This window comes from Ruditapes philippinarum, unplaced genomic scaffold (assembly GCF_026571515.1).
Source record: "Ruditapes philippinarum isolate M1 unplaced genomic scaffold, ASM2657151v2 ctg4193_1_1_1_1, whole genome shotgun sequence".
NCBI lineage: Eukaryota > Metazoa > Mollusca > Bivalvia > Venerida > Veneridae > Ruditapes > Ruditapes philippinarum.
Window position 1 is genome coordinate 33,670 of NW_026865962.1, and position 16,468 is coordinate 50,137.

The following is a 16,468-nucleotide window of genomic DNA, read 5'->3' on the forward strand; positions in this document are numbered from 1 at the left end:
ATCATAGATGCAAACTTCAAAACATTTAAACTGAGAGCAATATATTATTCAGCATTTTTTTTGGTGCAAAAGGGGAGATAATTAAGTGAAATAAATTACACATAATGGATTGTTTCCCTTTATTTTAATTTTGTAGGCGTTAATATAAATAAAACATCATTCTATAGATAACTTTTACTCGATGGATGAAAGACTTAAATGCATTAAATATTACAGCAAAATGAAACGCATCCTAAAGCACATGAACACATATCTGATTTTTGTAAAGTTAAAGGCCTTTTAAGTCTGATTTATATAAGGTTAAGCCTTTTTCTGTTGTTTTTCTTTCTGTTGTTTTTCTTTATCATCGTGTTTCCCTTTGGTTTCTTGTCTGCAGACCAGAACTGGCATGTCAGCATGGTGGACGACAAAGTCGCTCACGGAGCCGAGGAAAGTTCTACGGATTTTGCCGAGCCCGCGCGTGCCAATTACGATCAAATCGGCTTTTTCTTCTTTTGCAAGCTGGCATATTACCTCACCCGGTTTTCCTTGACCTGTTCGAAACTTTCCGTGTAACTGTGAATAAAAATAAATTAAATAAAACGACACTTAAAAGTTTCCATAGAAAAGTTTGTTAGTAACATTGCCTTTGAAAGACATAATAATAATAATAATAATAATAATAATACATAATAATAATAATAATAATAATAATAATAATAATAATAATAATAATAATAATAATAATAATAATAATAACTAGAACTCCGCGAGTCGGATGTGTCGCCTTGTGAACAATATAATTTAAGAGAAGTGACAAAGACCAAAATGAAATTTGAAAATCAACAAAGGGCAATAACTAAAAAATTAGAAATGCAGATCAGCAGTTTCTGTGCACTGCACTTCTTATCAATAAAATCTATCATCCTATTAAGTTTCAAGTCTAAAGCTTTTAAAATTTATGAGAAATGGCCTGGACAAAAAATAAAGTATGAACATTAACAAAGGGCAATAACTCAAAAAATAAGAAATGCAGAGTACCAGTTCTTGGGCACTGCACTTCTTCTTAATGAGATCTATCATCCTAATGAAGTTTCATGTCCATAGCTTTTATACTTTAGGAAAAAGGCCTGGACAAAATAAAGTATGAAAATAAACAAAGGGCAATAACTCAAAAAATAAGAAATGCAGAGTACCAGTTCTTGGGCACTGCACTTCTTCTTAATGAGATCTATCATCCTATGAAGTTTCATGTCCATAGCTTTTATACTTTAGGAGAAAAGGCCTGGACAAAAATAAAGTATGCAAATTAACAAAGGGCAATAACTCAAAAAATAAGAAATGCAGAGTACCAGTTTTTGTGCACTGCACTTCTTCTTAATGAGATCTATCATCCTATGAAGTTTCAAGTCCATAGCTTTTATAATTTAGGAGAAATGGCCTGGACAAAAATAAAGTATGAAAATTAACAAAGGGCAATAACTCAAAAAATAAGAAATGCAGAGTAACGGTTCTTGTGCACTGCACTTCGGGTCATTTTGAGAAGCATGCATACTAAGTTTGAAGTCAATCCGACAACGACGCCGACGACGACACCGACAACGACGACGCCGACGACGACAACGACAACGACGCCGACAAAAGTAACCCCTTTATGTCGCCTTTTTCAAGGCGACACAATAATAATAATAATAATAATAATAATAATAATAAAAATAATAATAATAATAATAATAATGACAATGACAATAATGATAACAACAACAACAACAACAATAACAATAATAATGATAATGATAATAATAATAATAATGATAATAATAATTCATAATAATAATAATACATGTAATAATGATAATAATAATAAAAATAATAATAATAATGAGAAGAAGAAGAAGAAGAAGAAGAAGAAGAAGAAGAAGAAGAAGAAAAAGAAAAAGAAGAAAAACAAGAAAGAAGAATAGTAATTATAACTGATGATTATGATAATAAAAAAAACTTTTTCCTTTTTAAGTGATTGACAATGATATAACACATAGTGACAACGTGACCTTGACCTTTAACGCGATGTCTTAAAATCAACATACCTAATTCATCTATTAGTGGTAACATGACCAACTTACAAATTGAATCTTAGAACTTAAAGGTCAAAGTATTCTTTTATTATTGGTCAGACAAGCTCTCGGTCAGTGGTCAAAGTCACGGTAATCTTCACTTTAACCTACTGAACAAAAATCATTACGGTCATTAACTAGTTACGACCAACCTCCTCACCAACTCTTAGTATTCATAAGTTTTTTTAAAAAAAAATCACAATTAATGAAAGCACTATTCGTCGTTAAAACAGAGATCACCCAAATTTAAAATGTGCGATTTCCAGAATATAGCTCCTTTTTATGGTGCGACGGAACGACTTACATAACGGTATTTGTGGTAACTAGTTAACTAAGTTCTATGAACTGGTTTTATTGTTCCCATGGCTAAGTTAATTGTTCCCACGATAAAGTAAGTTGGTTCCACGACAAAGTTAGATGTTCTTTGTTCTCACGACAATGTATGTTGTTCCCACGACAAAGTTCATTGTTCCCACGACAAAATTAATTGTTTCCACGCCAAAATAACTTGTTGCTATAACAATGTAAGTTGTTCTTTGTTCCCACGACAAAGAATGTTGTTCTCTGTTCCCACGACAATGTAAGTTGTTTTTTGTTCCAACGACAAACTAAGTTGTCTTTGTTCCAATGACAAAGTAAGTTGTTCTTTGTTTCCGAGACAAGATAGTTGTTCTCTGTTCCCACGAAAATGTTAGTTGTTCTTTGTTCCCATGACAAAGTAAGTTTTTTTTTTGGTCCCACGACAATGTAAGTTGTTCTTTGTTCCCACGACAATGCAAGTTGCTCTTTATTCCCATGACAAGTTAAGTTGTTATTTGTTCCCATGACAATGTAAGTTGTTCTTTGTTCCCACGACAATGTAAGTTGTTATTTGTTCCCACGACAAAGTAAGTTGTTCTTTGTTCCATTGACAATGTAAGTTGCTCTTTGTTCCCACGACAAATTAAGTTGTTCTTTGTTTCCGAGACAAGATAGTTGTTCTCTGTTCCCACGAAAATGAAAGTTGTTCTTTGTTCCCACGACAAAGTAAGTTGTTCTTTGTTCCCGAGATAATGTAAGTTGTTCTTTGTTCCCACGACAAAATTAGTTGTTCTTTGTTCCCATGGCAAAAAAAGTTGTTCTCTGTTCCCACGACAATGTAAGTTGTTCTTTGTTCCAACGACAAAGTAAGTTGTTCTTTGTCCCTACGACAATGTAAGTTGTTCTTTGTTCCAACGACAAAGTAAGTTGTTTTTTGTTCCCACGACAATGTAAGTTGTTCTTTGTTCCCATGACAAAGTAAGATATTCTTTGTTCCCACGACAATGTAAGTTTTTTGTTCCCACCACAATGTTAGTTGTTCTTTGTTCCCATGACAATGTAAGTTGTACTTTGTTCTCACCACAATGTAAGTTGCTCTTTGTTCCCACGACAAAGTAAGTTGTTCTTTGTTTCCGAGACAAGATAGTTGTTCTCTGTTCCCACGACAATGCAAGTTGTTCTTTGTTCTCATGACAAAGTAAGTTGTTCTTTGTTCCCACGACAATGTAAGTTTTTTGTTCCCACCACAATGTAAGTTGTTCTTTGTCCCTACGAAAATGTAAGTTGTTCTTTGTTCCCACGTCAAAGTAAGTTCTTCCCTGTTCCCACGACAATGTAAGTTGTTCTTTGTTCCCACGACAATGTAAGTTGTTCTTTGTTCCCACAACAATGTAAGTTGTTCTTTGTTCCCACGACAAAGAAAGTTGCTCTCTGTTCCCACGACAATGTAAGTTGTTCTTTGTTCCAACGACAAAGTTAATTGTTTCCACATCAAAATAAGTTGTTCCCACAAAATGTAAGTTGTTCTTTGTTCACACGACAAAGAGAGTTGTTCTTTGTTCCCACGACAAAGAAAGTTGTTCTTTGTTCAAACGACAAAGAAAGTTGTTCTTTGTTCCCACGACAATGTCAGTTGTTCTTTGTTCCCACATCAAAGTAAGTTGTCTCTGTTCCCACGACAAAAAAATGGTTCTCTGTTCACGCCACAATGTAAGTTGTTCTTTGTTCCCACGACAAAGAAAGTTGTTCTTTGTTCAAACGACAAAGAAAGTTGTTCTTTGTTCCCACGACAATGTCAGTTGTTCTTTGTTCCCACATCAAAGTAAGTTGTCTCTGTTCCCACGACAAAAAAATGGTTCTCTGTTCACGCCACAATGTAAGTTGTTCTTTGTTCCCACAACAAAGTAAGTTGTTCTTTGTTCCCACGTCAATGTAAGTTCTTCCTTGTTCCCACAACAATGTAAGTTGTTCTTTGTTCCCACGACAAAGAAAGTTGTTCTCTGTTCCCACGTCAAAGTAAGTTCTTCCTTGTTCCCACAACAATGTAAGTTGTTCTTTGTTCCCATGACAAAAAAAAATTGTTCTCTGTTCACGCGTCAATGTAAGCTATTCTTTGTTCCCACAACAAAGTAAGTTGTTCTTTGTTCCCACTTTAAAGTAAGTTCTTCCTTGTTCCCACAACAATGTAAGTTGTTCTTTGTTTCCATGACAAAGAAAGTTGTACTCTGTTCCCTCGAAAAAGAAAGTTGTTATGTGTTCTTACGACAATGTAAGTTTTCTTTGTTCCCGCGACAAAAAAGTTGTTCTCTGTTCCCTCGAAAAAGTAAGTTGTTCTTTGTTCCCACGACAAAGTAAGTTGTTCTTTGTTCCGATGACAATGTAGGTTGTTCTTTGTTCCCATGACAATGTAAGTTGTTCTTTGTTCCCACGACAATGTATTTTGTTCCCACGACAAAGTTAATTGTTTCCACGACAAAATAAAGTGTTCCCACAACAATGTAAGTTGTTCTTTGTTCCCACGACAAAGAAAGTTGTTTTTTGTTTCCACGACAAAGTAAGTTGTTCTCTGTTCCCAGGACAAAGTAAGTTGTTCTTTGTTCCCAGGACAAAGTAAGTTCTTCTTTGTTCTCAGGACAAAGTAAATTGTTCTCTGTTCCCACGACAATGTAGGTTGTTCTTTGTTCCCACGACAATGTAGGTTGTTCTTTGTTCCCATGACAATGTAAAATGTTCTTTGTTCCCACGACAAAGTAAGTTGTTCTTTGTTCCCATGACAATGTAAGTTGTTCTTTGTTTCCACGACAAAGAAAGTTGTTCTCTGTTCCCTCGAAAAAGAAAGTTGTTATGTGTTCTTACGACAATGTAAGTTTTCTTTGTTCCCGCGACAAAAAGTTGTTCTCTGTTCCCTCGAAAAAGAAAGTTGTTCTTTGTTCCCACGACAAAGTAAGTTGTTCTTTGTTCCGATGACAATGTAGGTTGTTCTTTGTTCCCATGACAATGTAAGTTGTTCTTTGTTCCCACAACAATGTATTTTGTTCCCACGACAAAGTTAATTGTTTCCACGACAAAATAAAGTGTTCCCACAACAATGTAAGTTGTTCTTTGTTCCCACGACAAAGAAAGTTGTTTTTTGTTTCCACGACAAAATAAGTTGTTCTCTGTTCCCAGGACAAAGTAAGTTGTTCTTTGTTCCCAGGACAAAGTAAGTTCTTCTTTGTTCTCAGGACAAAGTAAATTGTTCTCTGTTCCCACGACAATGTAGGTTGTTCTTTGTTCCCACGACAATGTAAAATGTTCTTTGTTCCCACGACAAAGTAAGTTGTTCTTTGTTCCCATGACAATGTAGGTTGTTCTTTGTTCCAATGACAAAGTACGTTTTTCTTTGTTCCCATATGTTGTTCTTTGTTCCCATGACAATATAGGTTGTTCTTTGTTCCCATGACAATATAGGTTGTTCTTTGTTTCCATGACAATGTAAGTTGTTCTTTGTTTCCACAACAATGTAAGTTGTTCTTTGTTCCCATGACAATGTAGAGTGTTCTCTGTTTCCACGACACACATGAGCTATATGGTTTTAAAGTGCATGTTAGCTTTGTCTAGTTTTAAAGTGCATATTAACTATGTCTAGTTTCAAAGTGCAAGGAATATTCAGCTTTTAACCAGAGATACATTACCTTGTTTTCTTGTATTTTTTTCGCACTTTTGTCTTCTATTATTTTCAGTTTCTTTTTTAAATCTTTCACTATAGAATCAACCGTGGCTGGACCTAAAATGTTAAAACACAAGATAAATAATCTCAACACGAATATATGTTGTCATTTCTACAGTAGTGTACCTTTATGTTTGAGATATTGAAAATAAACACGTTATCCAAAATACATATGAACAAATGGAATTAGCCCAAATAATGGAATAATCCAATAATCCAAACTTGGATTCTGCATCAAATAAAACAGATACAATCCCCGATAGTTTGTCCAAACTCTTTGTTTTTCTTTTATTTATATCTTGATTTTTGGGGACCGCAACATCATATTACACACCTAGTCATTGATGCAATATTATATTTATGTATATCTTAAAACATAGTCAAGTCCTTGGAGGAGGGGGGAGGGGTGAGCCCCTACCCTCGCTTTGGATCCGGTATATTGGATAATGGGCACAACACAAAAAAAGAAAAAAAAATGATACAAAGTTTATGGATTACGTGAAAGAGTATAGAGTAAACAATCAAATCCAAGCTATGTTTGAAATGTGAACAATTACGGGCATTCAAGTACAAAGAATTATCGTTGGAAAATCAAAGTACAGTGCACACATAACATACAGTTAGTCAATAAATCCTGGTGCCATATGTGTTGGATTGTGAACAGAAATTTTGTTAGCATTACAGTTATTTACAGATATAAACAGAAAATTTGTAGGCACTACAGATATAAACAATATTTATTTCAAGTGTTTTTACTTACTTGCTAACGTCAGATCGTAACTTTCAGGTACATTGACCAGACACACTGAATCGTTTTCTTTCCGCACGTGCTGAAGGTAATCTAAAAAGTAGAATATTACATAAATTAGGCAATATTATATAACTAGACAAACACCGATGCTGCATCGCCTCTGTGGTCGAGGGGTTAGAGTCGATGACTTCTAATCCAGTTACCTCTCTGGCGTGGGTTCGATCCCCGGGAGATGCTTTGGTAGTTTAGCGCGGAGGAAGGTTGTCTAGTACTGGTGTAACTCTCCAGGAACGATGGTTAGGAAACTACCCGCCTATATGACTGAAATACTGTTGAAAAAGGCGTAAAGTGAAAAAAACAAACAAACCGATGCTGCAGGTCCGTGCTCTTAACTATTTTGACTTAGTAGTTTATATCACGTGATTTCAAGGGATCAAGTACAGAAGTGCGAAAAACGGTGATGGTTCTTATTGCCCACCATATATAGCTGGGATTCTTTTTTCTCTACATTTCGACCGAAGATGTCACCGAACTGTGAAGTGGCTTTGTAGGACATCATGGGAATTTTAGTCATTAATGTTTCCCTTGTTTGTCGAGCTACTTGATGTGTATTTCAGGAAAATAAAATAATCATGAGTCACTGCGTTTAATGAACTTTAGTTGAGCAAATCAATACCATACAGCAAGCATCAAAGCATGCTTGTATTATTATGAAGCATGTTGTATGAAGAATAGTGATATTTTGAAATAAAACCCGCCATATCTAAACATTATTAATTATGATATAAATCGTGACGGAAGTACTTAGCATATGAATGTGTTATACATTGCAACCTTGTGCAATTTGTATTTTTGCTCACATTATATAACGAGTTGTTATATACATACATATTGTACAGTTTAATAAAGATTAAACGCTATATATAAATCAATTTGAACTTTGAACTTGTTTATCAATGCATCGGAAATGCCACTCGGTTTTGAACATAATATTGTAAAAGGTCAGATGAGGCTATTTCCGTACATGGAGACTTCAGAAGTTACATAACTTAAGTTCGTATAAGACACTTAAGTGGAGCGTAGACTTCGTTGATGACTTCCTAGATGAAATATTTCAAATAGGATTCGAACAATTTTATCCGCGAGGAGAAAATACGTTTTGAACAGTATTTATTAGTCAAATCAATCAAATTAAGATATAATAAACACGAAATAAAAGTAAATCCTATCAAACATCTGACTGTTTATAAACAATGTGCGTAATATTAAATAGCGTTTTCCTCATCACTTAAGTATTTTTTTTCAATATGATTATCCCTCAGAATAATATTATCTCAACGTGTGTAATGAGATATAAATATTTAAAGAAATGAAAATACTCACAGTCAAAAGCATAGTCCGAATGATCACTACCATCCGTAGCTATAACAACAATACGTTTTTCTTCCGGCGTAGCCATAATACTAAAATTCTTGAAAAGATGTTAGCGGAAGTTGATGTAATGAACAGTTAAATTCCAATATATGTATGTGTGTGTAATATCATCGACACTCTATCTGTAAGAAATCAAGAAAAAGCGGTAACGCAGACGAACGTTAACTTAAATGCATTCTCGCATAAAACGCAAACCCCTCCCTTAGTATAATCAATAAACCGCAACAAGAATAAAGTTGGACGTTTAAAGGCACAGCATGACTGATATTTATCTTTGCGAATTTTATGAAAATAATGCAAGAGTGAGTCATCGACAAAACAACAGGTGCGCTATTAATACGAGGCTTAATTTTTCCAGAATCGTGAGAAATTAAAACAGGCCGTAATAATTTATTTATTGCTGCTTTTATCAAAAGAATTAGACTTTACATTTTACAAAATGATCAATAATAGCGGTGTACTTTCTTTATTAAATTTTAATTAAAGCTTAAGATATTTAATTTTTTTTGAAGTCACGTCGAAGTATCGACGTTGTAAATGTCAATATGCATGTAATAACTTTTGATGGTTGACATCCGGTGTAATTCCATAAATAGTTTCAGAGCATTCTATTGATAGTTCCAGGGCATGAACCGACAAGATCGTAACATAAAAGAACCACTGGATAGCTTCATCATTAAACCTTGACGGGTTTCGAATCTACACAAATGGAGGAGCCACGAAGAGGTCTTGAATGTATTCAAGTACCATAACAAGAACACGAGTAAATCGTCATGTGCCTTTAACAATTTTTCATTTGAAATGTATAAATACCTGCCATTACAATATGAAAGGAAGTTAATTGAATGAGCGCCCACCTTCTTTAATTTATCTTATCATTCTCGCAGGGGGAGCTACTGAATTATTAATGATTAATTCAAATTTCACACGAGTTGTATCCCTGTAAATCGATATACTAATATAGAATTGTTGCGATGTGTTTACTTTATATATTCCTGTAAGTTTGTACTTAATATAAGGCATATTTTGTCACAAAATATTTGAAGGAAATAGTGTCATTTTAACCAGATTTGAAATGCACAAAAAAAGAGGAAACCCATTGAATTTCCATAATGATGAATATTGAATAATATTGCGTTAATTTCTCCACGAAATATAGCCCTATTATTTCGTAAACATGCAGACTAGCAAGTACAAATCACATTGTTAATGTCATTAGGGAATAGAATAGATTTAGTTTAGCGCTAACTTCTTACCAGTACTGATGATGATGTTGCATAGCATCTAACAACAAGAGATGTTCGTAAGACAGTTCGCCCGACTAGTCTTAGTGTTTGACAGTAGAGAAAGGCGCTTAACTCTGTAAAAAGGCAACTCAGACTAATGGGATATGTTCCATACATGAAAAGTAATCACAGTTTCAAACCATTTCCTTCAGTAGTTTTGGTGATACCAAATTGCATGCAAAATCTTAACCGGTGTGACAGCGACGCCGACACCGGGGCGATAATACTAGCTCAATATACTCTTCTAATAGCCAAGTTATAGCAATATAAAACTTTTTTTATAGACAAATCATTTTTTGCAAATTTTACATTAATATAGCTTCCTGTTTTCATCAAGGGAGATAACTAGTAAATATATTTGGGTCAAATATAAGACGCAGTTCAAGAGGGGCTTTAAATGTATTTCTCTTTCATAGAAAGTAATTATGTATACAACAGTTACTGTATACTCAAAATATTTTGAATCTTGTTAACAAGAAGAAATGAAGACATTTCAGTTGCAGATGTCAAAAAAGAGAAAATAAAGAAAAAAATAATACAAGACGATGCGATATTAATTTATTATATTTATTATATATTATAAATGTTTACAGACATAAAGTACACTCTGATTATTGGCCAATCTCTACAACTACAACACTTGTTAATATATGTATACTTAAAAATAATAGGTTACCATGGAAACAACAAATATTATATCTTTTCCCAAATCTTCTGAATTAGTTTTTAAAGTGTAAAGTCTCCAGAACAAATAATAAACAAATTATGAGTAATTAAAGTGTCCTTTAACAAACCAAAATGTTGATATTATTTTTTTTTGTTCTTTTGTTTTATAAGTGCGCTATTATGATGTAATGCTGAATAAATAATCCTGAGTTGAAGCAAATATTGCAAAAACGTTTTCATTAAACACAGTCGACCAAACTGAACATCAAACAAACTTTTTTCTGGCATACTTTCAAACTTAAAAATAGAGAAGAAATTGAAATCATTTGTTTTTTTACATTGTTTATATATGAAAATTAAATGACTTCAGAGAAACAAAAAAATGACCAAAAATGCCAAATCAAGGCTAATGCTAGGAAGAACGCACAGTGTCTCATAACATAATCTATTACATAGATGTTTGATACAAAAGTACAAAAACAATGCATGACAGTGTCTTTTCATACGCTGTGTTTTATCCGTTCTCTTCTTTATTTTAAACTTGAAAAAATCTTCACTGTTTTGGATCAACCTATTTTCATTTTTTTTTCAGTCTCAGTGTCTGCAGACGAGAACCGGCACGTGGCAATGATGGATGACGTAATCACTGACAGAGCCAAGGAATGTTCTACGGATTTTGCCGAGTCCGCGCGTACCAACAATAACCAAGGAAGCTTTCTCCTCCTCGGCAAATTTACATAGAACTTCACCAGGTTTTCCTTGTCCAGTACGGAATTTGCCCGACAACTGAAATAAAATAAAAGATTCTTTGGCAACATTGTCACAGTATATAATATGCTTCCAGATGTTCCACCCGACCTCGGAGCAAGAAAATGAAGCGCTTAAAAAGATTGAGAGATTTCCACTACAGTACACACCAATTACACACAAAAAAAGCCAAATTTTCTCTTAAATAAGACAAGTCAGCTTGCTAATTAACGGACAGGATCATTCTTAAATGAAACTCCGGAAACTTTCCTGAAAATCCAATATCATCTTTTGTCGCGACAATCGTTAATAATTACATCCGCTGCCTATGGTGGGCGGTAAGCGCCTTTTAACTCCTCGTGAACGCAAGAATCAAGCTTCGTTATTATGACAAGAATATCATTCATGAGCCAGAAAAAAGGAAATAACAAACAAAATGTACCTTAATTTGCGAAAACGAGACATAATAGCGAATATCAGTCCCCATATAAATTCTTGCAACCAGGACAATGACAAAAAATATCGCCTTCAGTTGATTATAACACAATTAATGTGAGATTTGCTTTACGACAAAGACTGCTATCAAATGTAGCAATAAATAGCATTTGAATTGTATCTGAGACAATTACACGAGATCTTAATGGTGATGATGCACTTAACTGCGGTCGTATATTACATTTTAGCCATTCTTCGCTAATAGTTTCCACAAACACTGCCCTGTATATATGTCCATGTTGAAACATAGCATATTAATTTATTTATTTCTAATAACACGAATTACTCACCTTAAGGCCTTGCATCTTTTGCTTATATTTACTCTCTAAAGCTTTTACTTTTTCTGAAAGTTCTTTTAAGAGTTGGTCAACAACTGCAGGGCCTGAAATCATGAAGAAAAAAAAACATCATTGCAACTTTTAGGTGGGCATATGTTTAACGTGAAGGTCGTATGGCGGTATATTTAAATTTTGACTTTCACGAGAAAAGAAATACTTTAGATGTCCCACCATACTTTATTTCAGGCATGAGTTGGCACTCAAAGGGAACCATCAGCCTTTGGTAAGCTAGCTGAATTGGTTCCTCCTCGCAACAATCTGTAGCGGGACTCTAACCCACAGCAGTGAGGTTTGATTCCATATAATTTATAGAGCTTACTCATTAATATATAGATTACCAAAGACGAATTAATGGTAAACAAAATGGATAATTTATTCGATAGTATGATTGAAAACGTACATGTATATTACTGAATTGATAACGATTCGCCTCACCGACGATTCGCCCTAATTCGCTCCAATATAGTCATGATTCGCCCTAATTTAGTGATGATTCGCCTCAGTTAAATGACGATTCGCCCCCACTTTGTAATAATAATCATTATTCATATTAGACATGTCCTCGTTTTTATGTATATCCTAGTATTATATGCAAATTCGGTGATAAATTCATCGGTTGTCAGAGTTTAAACACTATTGAGAATACAAGGTCAGGCTATTTGATGTTTGACCGTATTATGATAACAGTTATGGTTAAAGGTTAGGTATACTAGTATTAGCTTCGGAAGAATTCGGATAGTAAGTCAACAAATATCTTCCCTCTTTATGAAAATCTTGTAAAAACTGTATTAAATATGATTTATATTTGTACTGCATTGTTCTGTTACCGTTAAGGGAGTAACTATTTTGTATGACATATTTGCACACTATAGTATTCACACGATTATTGCGTTTGCCTTGAGGTTTTCTTCTTCATTTTACTTGCGAATGAATGGCGAATGACTGGCCAGGCCGGTCTATCCAAAAGATATTAAAGGGCAGGATAGACGGACATATACGTTTTCCTAAAGATCTTCCACAACTCAGCTTGTTATATTGTTAAACATTAAGCCTCTCTTAAAGGAGAATCATTTTTCGAAGCAGGCTGAGTTCTATCCATTGATACATTTTTTCTGCATGGTATGAAATAAATGTATAGACTAAATGGTGTCTAACTTAGACATAGCAAATACTATATAGGACCGTTCGTATATGTATTTCAGGTCAGGTGACCTCTCACCATATACATCATTATTTCTTGTCGAAAATAAAATCAGACTTTAAATATTCAAAACTTTCAAATTTAATCCGTTTAATTGGGCAAAAATTTTTAAAAAATTTAAAATTCCCGTTTAATTTTAAGGGCGATTTCTTTTTAAATTTTCAGCCAAAGACATTTAAGGGGGTTTTCCAGAATTTTAAACCATTTGAGTTTTAAGGGAAGGGTAGCGAAAAATAAAATTTAAAAAATTTTTCATTTTTGATAAAATATGGTAAATGGGTCTTACGAATAAGACTGGAGAAGAATGGGCGCATTTTTAAAGTACAGTTTTCCAATTTGCATATCAAAGGGGTAAAAGCTGTTATTTAAAATAAAAAGAAAAACCCTTTTTATTTTTATAAAAAGGTTTTAAATTTTTTTTGTTTTTGTTTATAATTCTAGTTTTTCAAGGGGAAAAAAGTTTATAAAATGGGTTTAAGTTTGGGGTTTGTAAACATTGCTTTAAATTAATAAACTCGAAACTCAAGCTGACATTGAAACATTTGGCAGTAATTTGGTCGCTTATGTAAAAGAACATTATACTTTGTTTTATGGAATAAACATCACGTGACAGTTTTATCAAATACGTAACGAAATTTTATTATGCGTCACTGTTTTAACTGTTTTAATATGGTATACTTAAATATTTTAAAACATGGCTACATCATGGCTGACCAGTTGTTTGGCTCATCCCTTTAAAATTGTGGGCACTTTCAATTCAAGACACGTACAACCATTGTCCGGTTTTTCCATTGCACAGTGTTTAGAACATTGGTTAAAATAAACCATATTGGACATTTTGTGTTTGTATTTATTCTTATATCATTAAATCAAGACATATAATTATGGAAAGTATGGGGATAAACAAAAGTCTTCAGCATGTCTGTACTTTATCCCATCATTATTGCAGGAGATCAAGAGCTTAGGTTTGCATTTATTCTTGCTAGTCACCGTCGTATATATATATGAATTTAAATGATTTCATATGTCATGTGATATGCTTTATCTTATGTCACTACATCAAAATGTTATTTTCTCCCTATTCAATTTCATTTATAAAGTATCTAGCGAGAAACCAAACTTAAGAAATTACAATATCCTTGGAGTATTTGGCTGAATCAAATTTCTTGAGAACCACTCTAAAACCGGAAATTAAGCGTTCTTCTTGTTGAACATGTAAAACGTCGAGGACATTTGACTCCTTGGTCAATATCTTCGTATGATATTAAAATAGTTTGTCGCAGGAGATTTTTTTATGTCTTTCTTATACAAAATTTGTCATCAGCGTATTGATTCGGCTTCAAGTTATCCAAAAATCGGAACCGTAAGCCTTTTTAAATAGTCGGAAAAATTTTTTTGGAAAAAGGGTTTGCTACAGAAGCAATTTAGACAAAAAAATAAAAGGGTTCAAATTTGGTATTAAGGGTTGATAAAAACCAAAGATGAAACAATATAAAAACTTCTTTTTTTCCCATTTTTTAGGACTTATTTAAATTCAAATATTAAAACCAGAAACGTACTCCCAAAAAGTTTCCCTTTAGCCCAAATTTTTGAAGCCCCTTTAATAACAAAATTGGCTTAATAAAACCTGTCTGAGCACCCTTTGTTAAAAAAAATTTAATTTTAAAATGATTTTTAAAAACCCAACCCAAAATTTTATTAAAGATAATTTTTCCCAGTAATCAGGGAAAATTTAAATTTTTCAAATATAACCCTGCAAAGTTACCTATTCGTTTTTGAGTAAACCCAAAAAAAAAAAGGGATTATGCCCTTTTTTCACAATTAAATTTGTGTCTTGTAAATAATAATCCCTTTAATTTCAAAAAAATCAATGGGGGAAGGTATAATAAAATTGATTACCAGTTTTTAAAAAAGCTTTTGGCCCTTTCAATCCAAGGAAATTTTTGGTTTCCAGCCCCCTTAGGCACAAATTTTAATGCTATTGGGTGATTAGTGGGTTTATTCAAAACTTTACTTCAAACTTAAAATTTCCCCTTTTAAACAAAATAACATATTCAAAAAAATTAGTTATTTGCTAAATGTATTTCAAAATGTCCCTTAAAATTTTTGCGGGCCCTTTAACCGGCCCATGTTTAGGGGTAGGGATATAAAAATTAAAAAATGGTTTTTACTTACAGCCCGGACAGGGGAATTTTGATCTCTGGACAATGTCCCCGGTTTTTTAAAATCGTTTTCCCCCCCTCACTTTTACCAATTTAAAATGAAAAACAAATTTAAAAAAAGCTGTTTCAGGGTTTGGGCAGGGCAAGTTAAAACCCAAAAATAAATAAATTTTTCTGCCCTTTAAAGTTAACCGACTAAAATAAAAAAATTTTTCTTTTGCAAAGGCCCGTGAAAAAAAGCCATGTTTTTACCCGTAAAAAAAAAAAAAGGGTATTTTACCTGCCTGAATGGCTAAAAAAAGCCAAAAATAAGTTTAAATTCCCGGCCCAAATTCAAGCAGATACGTAGAAAGCCAAGGTTCTTACAGGGAGCAATCGGGACATCTTTGGGAATAACTTATAATAACCGGAAAATTTTACGGGAAAAGGGGGGGGAAGATGCAATTACCCGGCAGAAGTTATTGGGGACCATTTTTTAAAATTGGGGTTTTAAAAAAACCCTTTTTCCGGGAGTTGAATTTGATTTTAAAAAAATTCTAACAAACGGAAACTGGCGAAATATGCCGAATCATCACGAGCATTCGGAATACCTCACCAAATATCCTTGGTCTTTTATAGAATGTGACAGAAAGGTTCGTAAATAAATTTGTCATTGGCGCTTTTGATGAATCTGTTATTTTGAAATATAATTTCTAAAAAAAATCTGCCAGAGGGATTTGTCAAGCGCAAAGTTCATCACTCTTTCGGAACACCTCGACAATCATCCATAATCATAGACCTTTATCCGAAAATTGACGGAAAAGGCCGTAAAGTTGCGATTGTTACTCGATAAGATTAAGACATTGCGGTGCCGAAACAAGCAATTTCCGCTTTTTCCAAACTTCTATTTTAAATATAATAATCTATTCAAACAAAATAAATTGACATCATAAGTAACATATCTCGAAAACACGATCAGAAAATTCTTTCCTTTATTCCGACAGATTATACTGATAATGATGTTTAACCAGACAGTAATCGTTCCTGGAAACAATCAAGAACTTATCAATCGTGAAAGGTCTATTTATTTGATACATAACCAATTACTGTGTGACTTATAACATATAAATGTCTATATAAGGCTCATTCAGTCCATCTTATCATTTCCGCGTCTCAAGTTTACTTTTCGCGATTTGAACGATAAGCGTAATTTGCGTTTCGGGTTTCGGTTCACGTTTTTATTTCGTACTTTGATACCATTTAAAGAGTGATTTCTTCTCAGAAAAATAAGAAAATGATCAATTAAC

General features: G+C 33.5%; 2 protein-coding genes across 2 annotated transcripts; both read right to left on the reverse strand.

Annotated features, from left to right (window-relative positions):
- Positions 1 to 178: 178 nt before the first annotated feature.
- Positions 179 to 8,535, reverse strand: LOC132730870 (universal stress protein in QAH/OAS sulfhydrylase 3'region-like). Its single transcript, XM_060716943.1, has 4 exons — positions 8,237 to 8,535; positions 6,863 to 6,943; positions 6,068 to 6,159; positions 179 to 555 (listed from the first exon to the last, which is right to left on the reverse strand). The coding sequence occupies exons 1-4, from the start codon at positions 8,310 to 8,312 to the stop codon at positions 301 to 303; spliced, it is 504 nt and encodes a 167-aa protein (XP_060572926.1). The 5' UTR covers positions 8,313 to 8,535; the 3' UTR covers positions 179 to 300.
- Positions 8,536 to 10,126: 1,591 nt separating this feature from the next.
- LOC132730872 (universal stress protein Slr1101-like) lies at positions 10,127 to 11,916 on the reverse strand. The gene is made up of 2 exons (XM_060716946.1): positions 11,772 to 11,916; positions 10,127 to 11,025 (listed from the first exon to the last, which is right to left on the reverse strand). Exons 1-2 carry the CDS (start codon positions 11,871 to 11,873, stop codon positions 10,834 to 10,836), a joined length of 294 nt encoding a protein of 97 aa, XP_060572929.1. The 5' UTR covers positions 11,874 to 11,916; the 3' UTR covers positions 10,127 to 10,833.
- Positions 11,917 to 16,468: the final 4,552 nt, after the last annotated feature.

What these genes read in the sequence shown, in the direction of transcription:
- LOC132730870 (XM_060716943.1), bottom strand. Translation starts at nt 8,312, where the DNA reads ATGGCTACGCCGGAAGAAAAACGTATTGTTGTTATAGCTACGGATGGT. An exon ending in TTACGATCTGACGTTAGCAA is followed by an intron (nt 6,160 to 6,862) that starts GTAAGTAAAAAC and finishes TTAACATTTTAG; the next exon opens with GTCCAGCCACGGTTGATTCT. An exon ending in AAAAAATACAAGAAAACAAG is followed by an intron (nt 556 to 6,067) that starts GTAATGTATCTC and finishes TTTTATTCACAG; the next exon opens with TTACACGGAAAGTTTCGAAC.
- LOC132730872 (XM_060716946.1), bottom strand. Translation starts at nt 11,873, where the DNA reads ATGATTTCAGGCCCTGCAGTTGTTGACCAACTCTTAAAAGAACTTTCA. An exon ending in AAAAGATGCAAGGCCTTAAG is followed by an intron (nt 11,026 to 11,771) that starts GTGAGTAATTCG and finishes ATTTTATTTCAG; the next exon opens with TTGTCGGGCAAATTCCGTAC.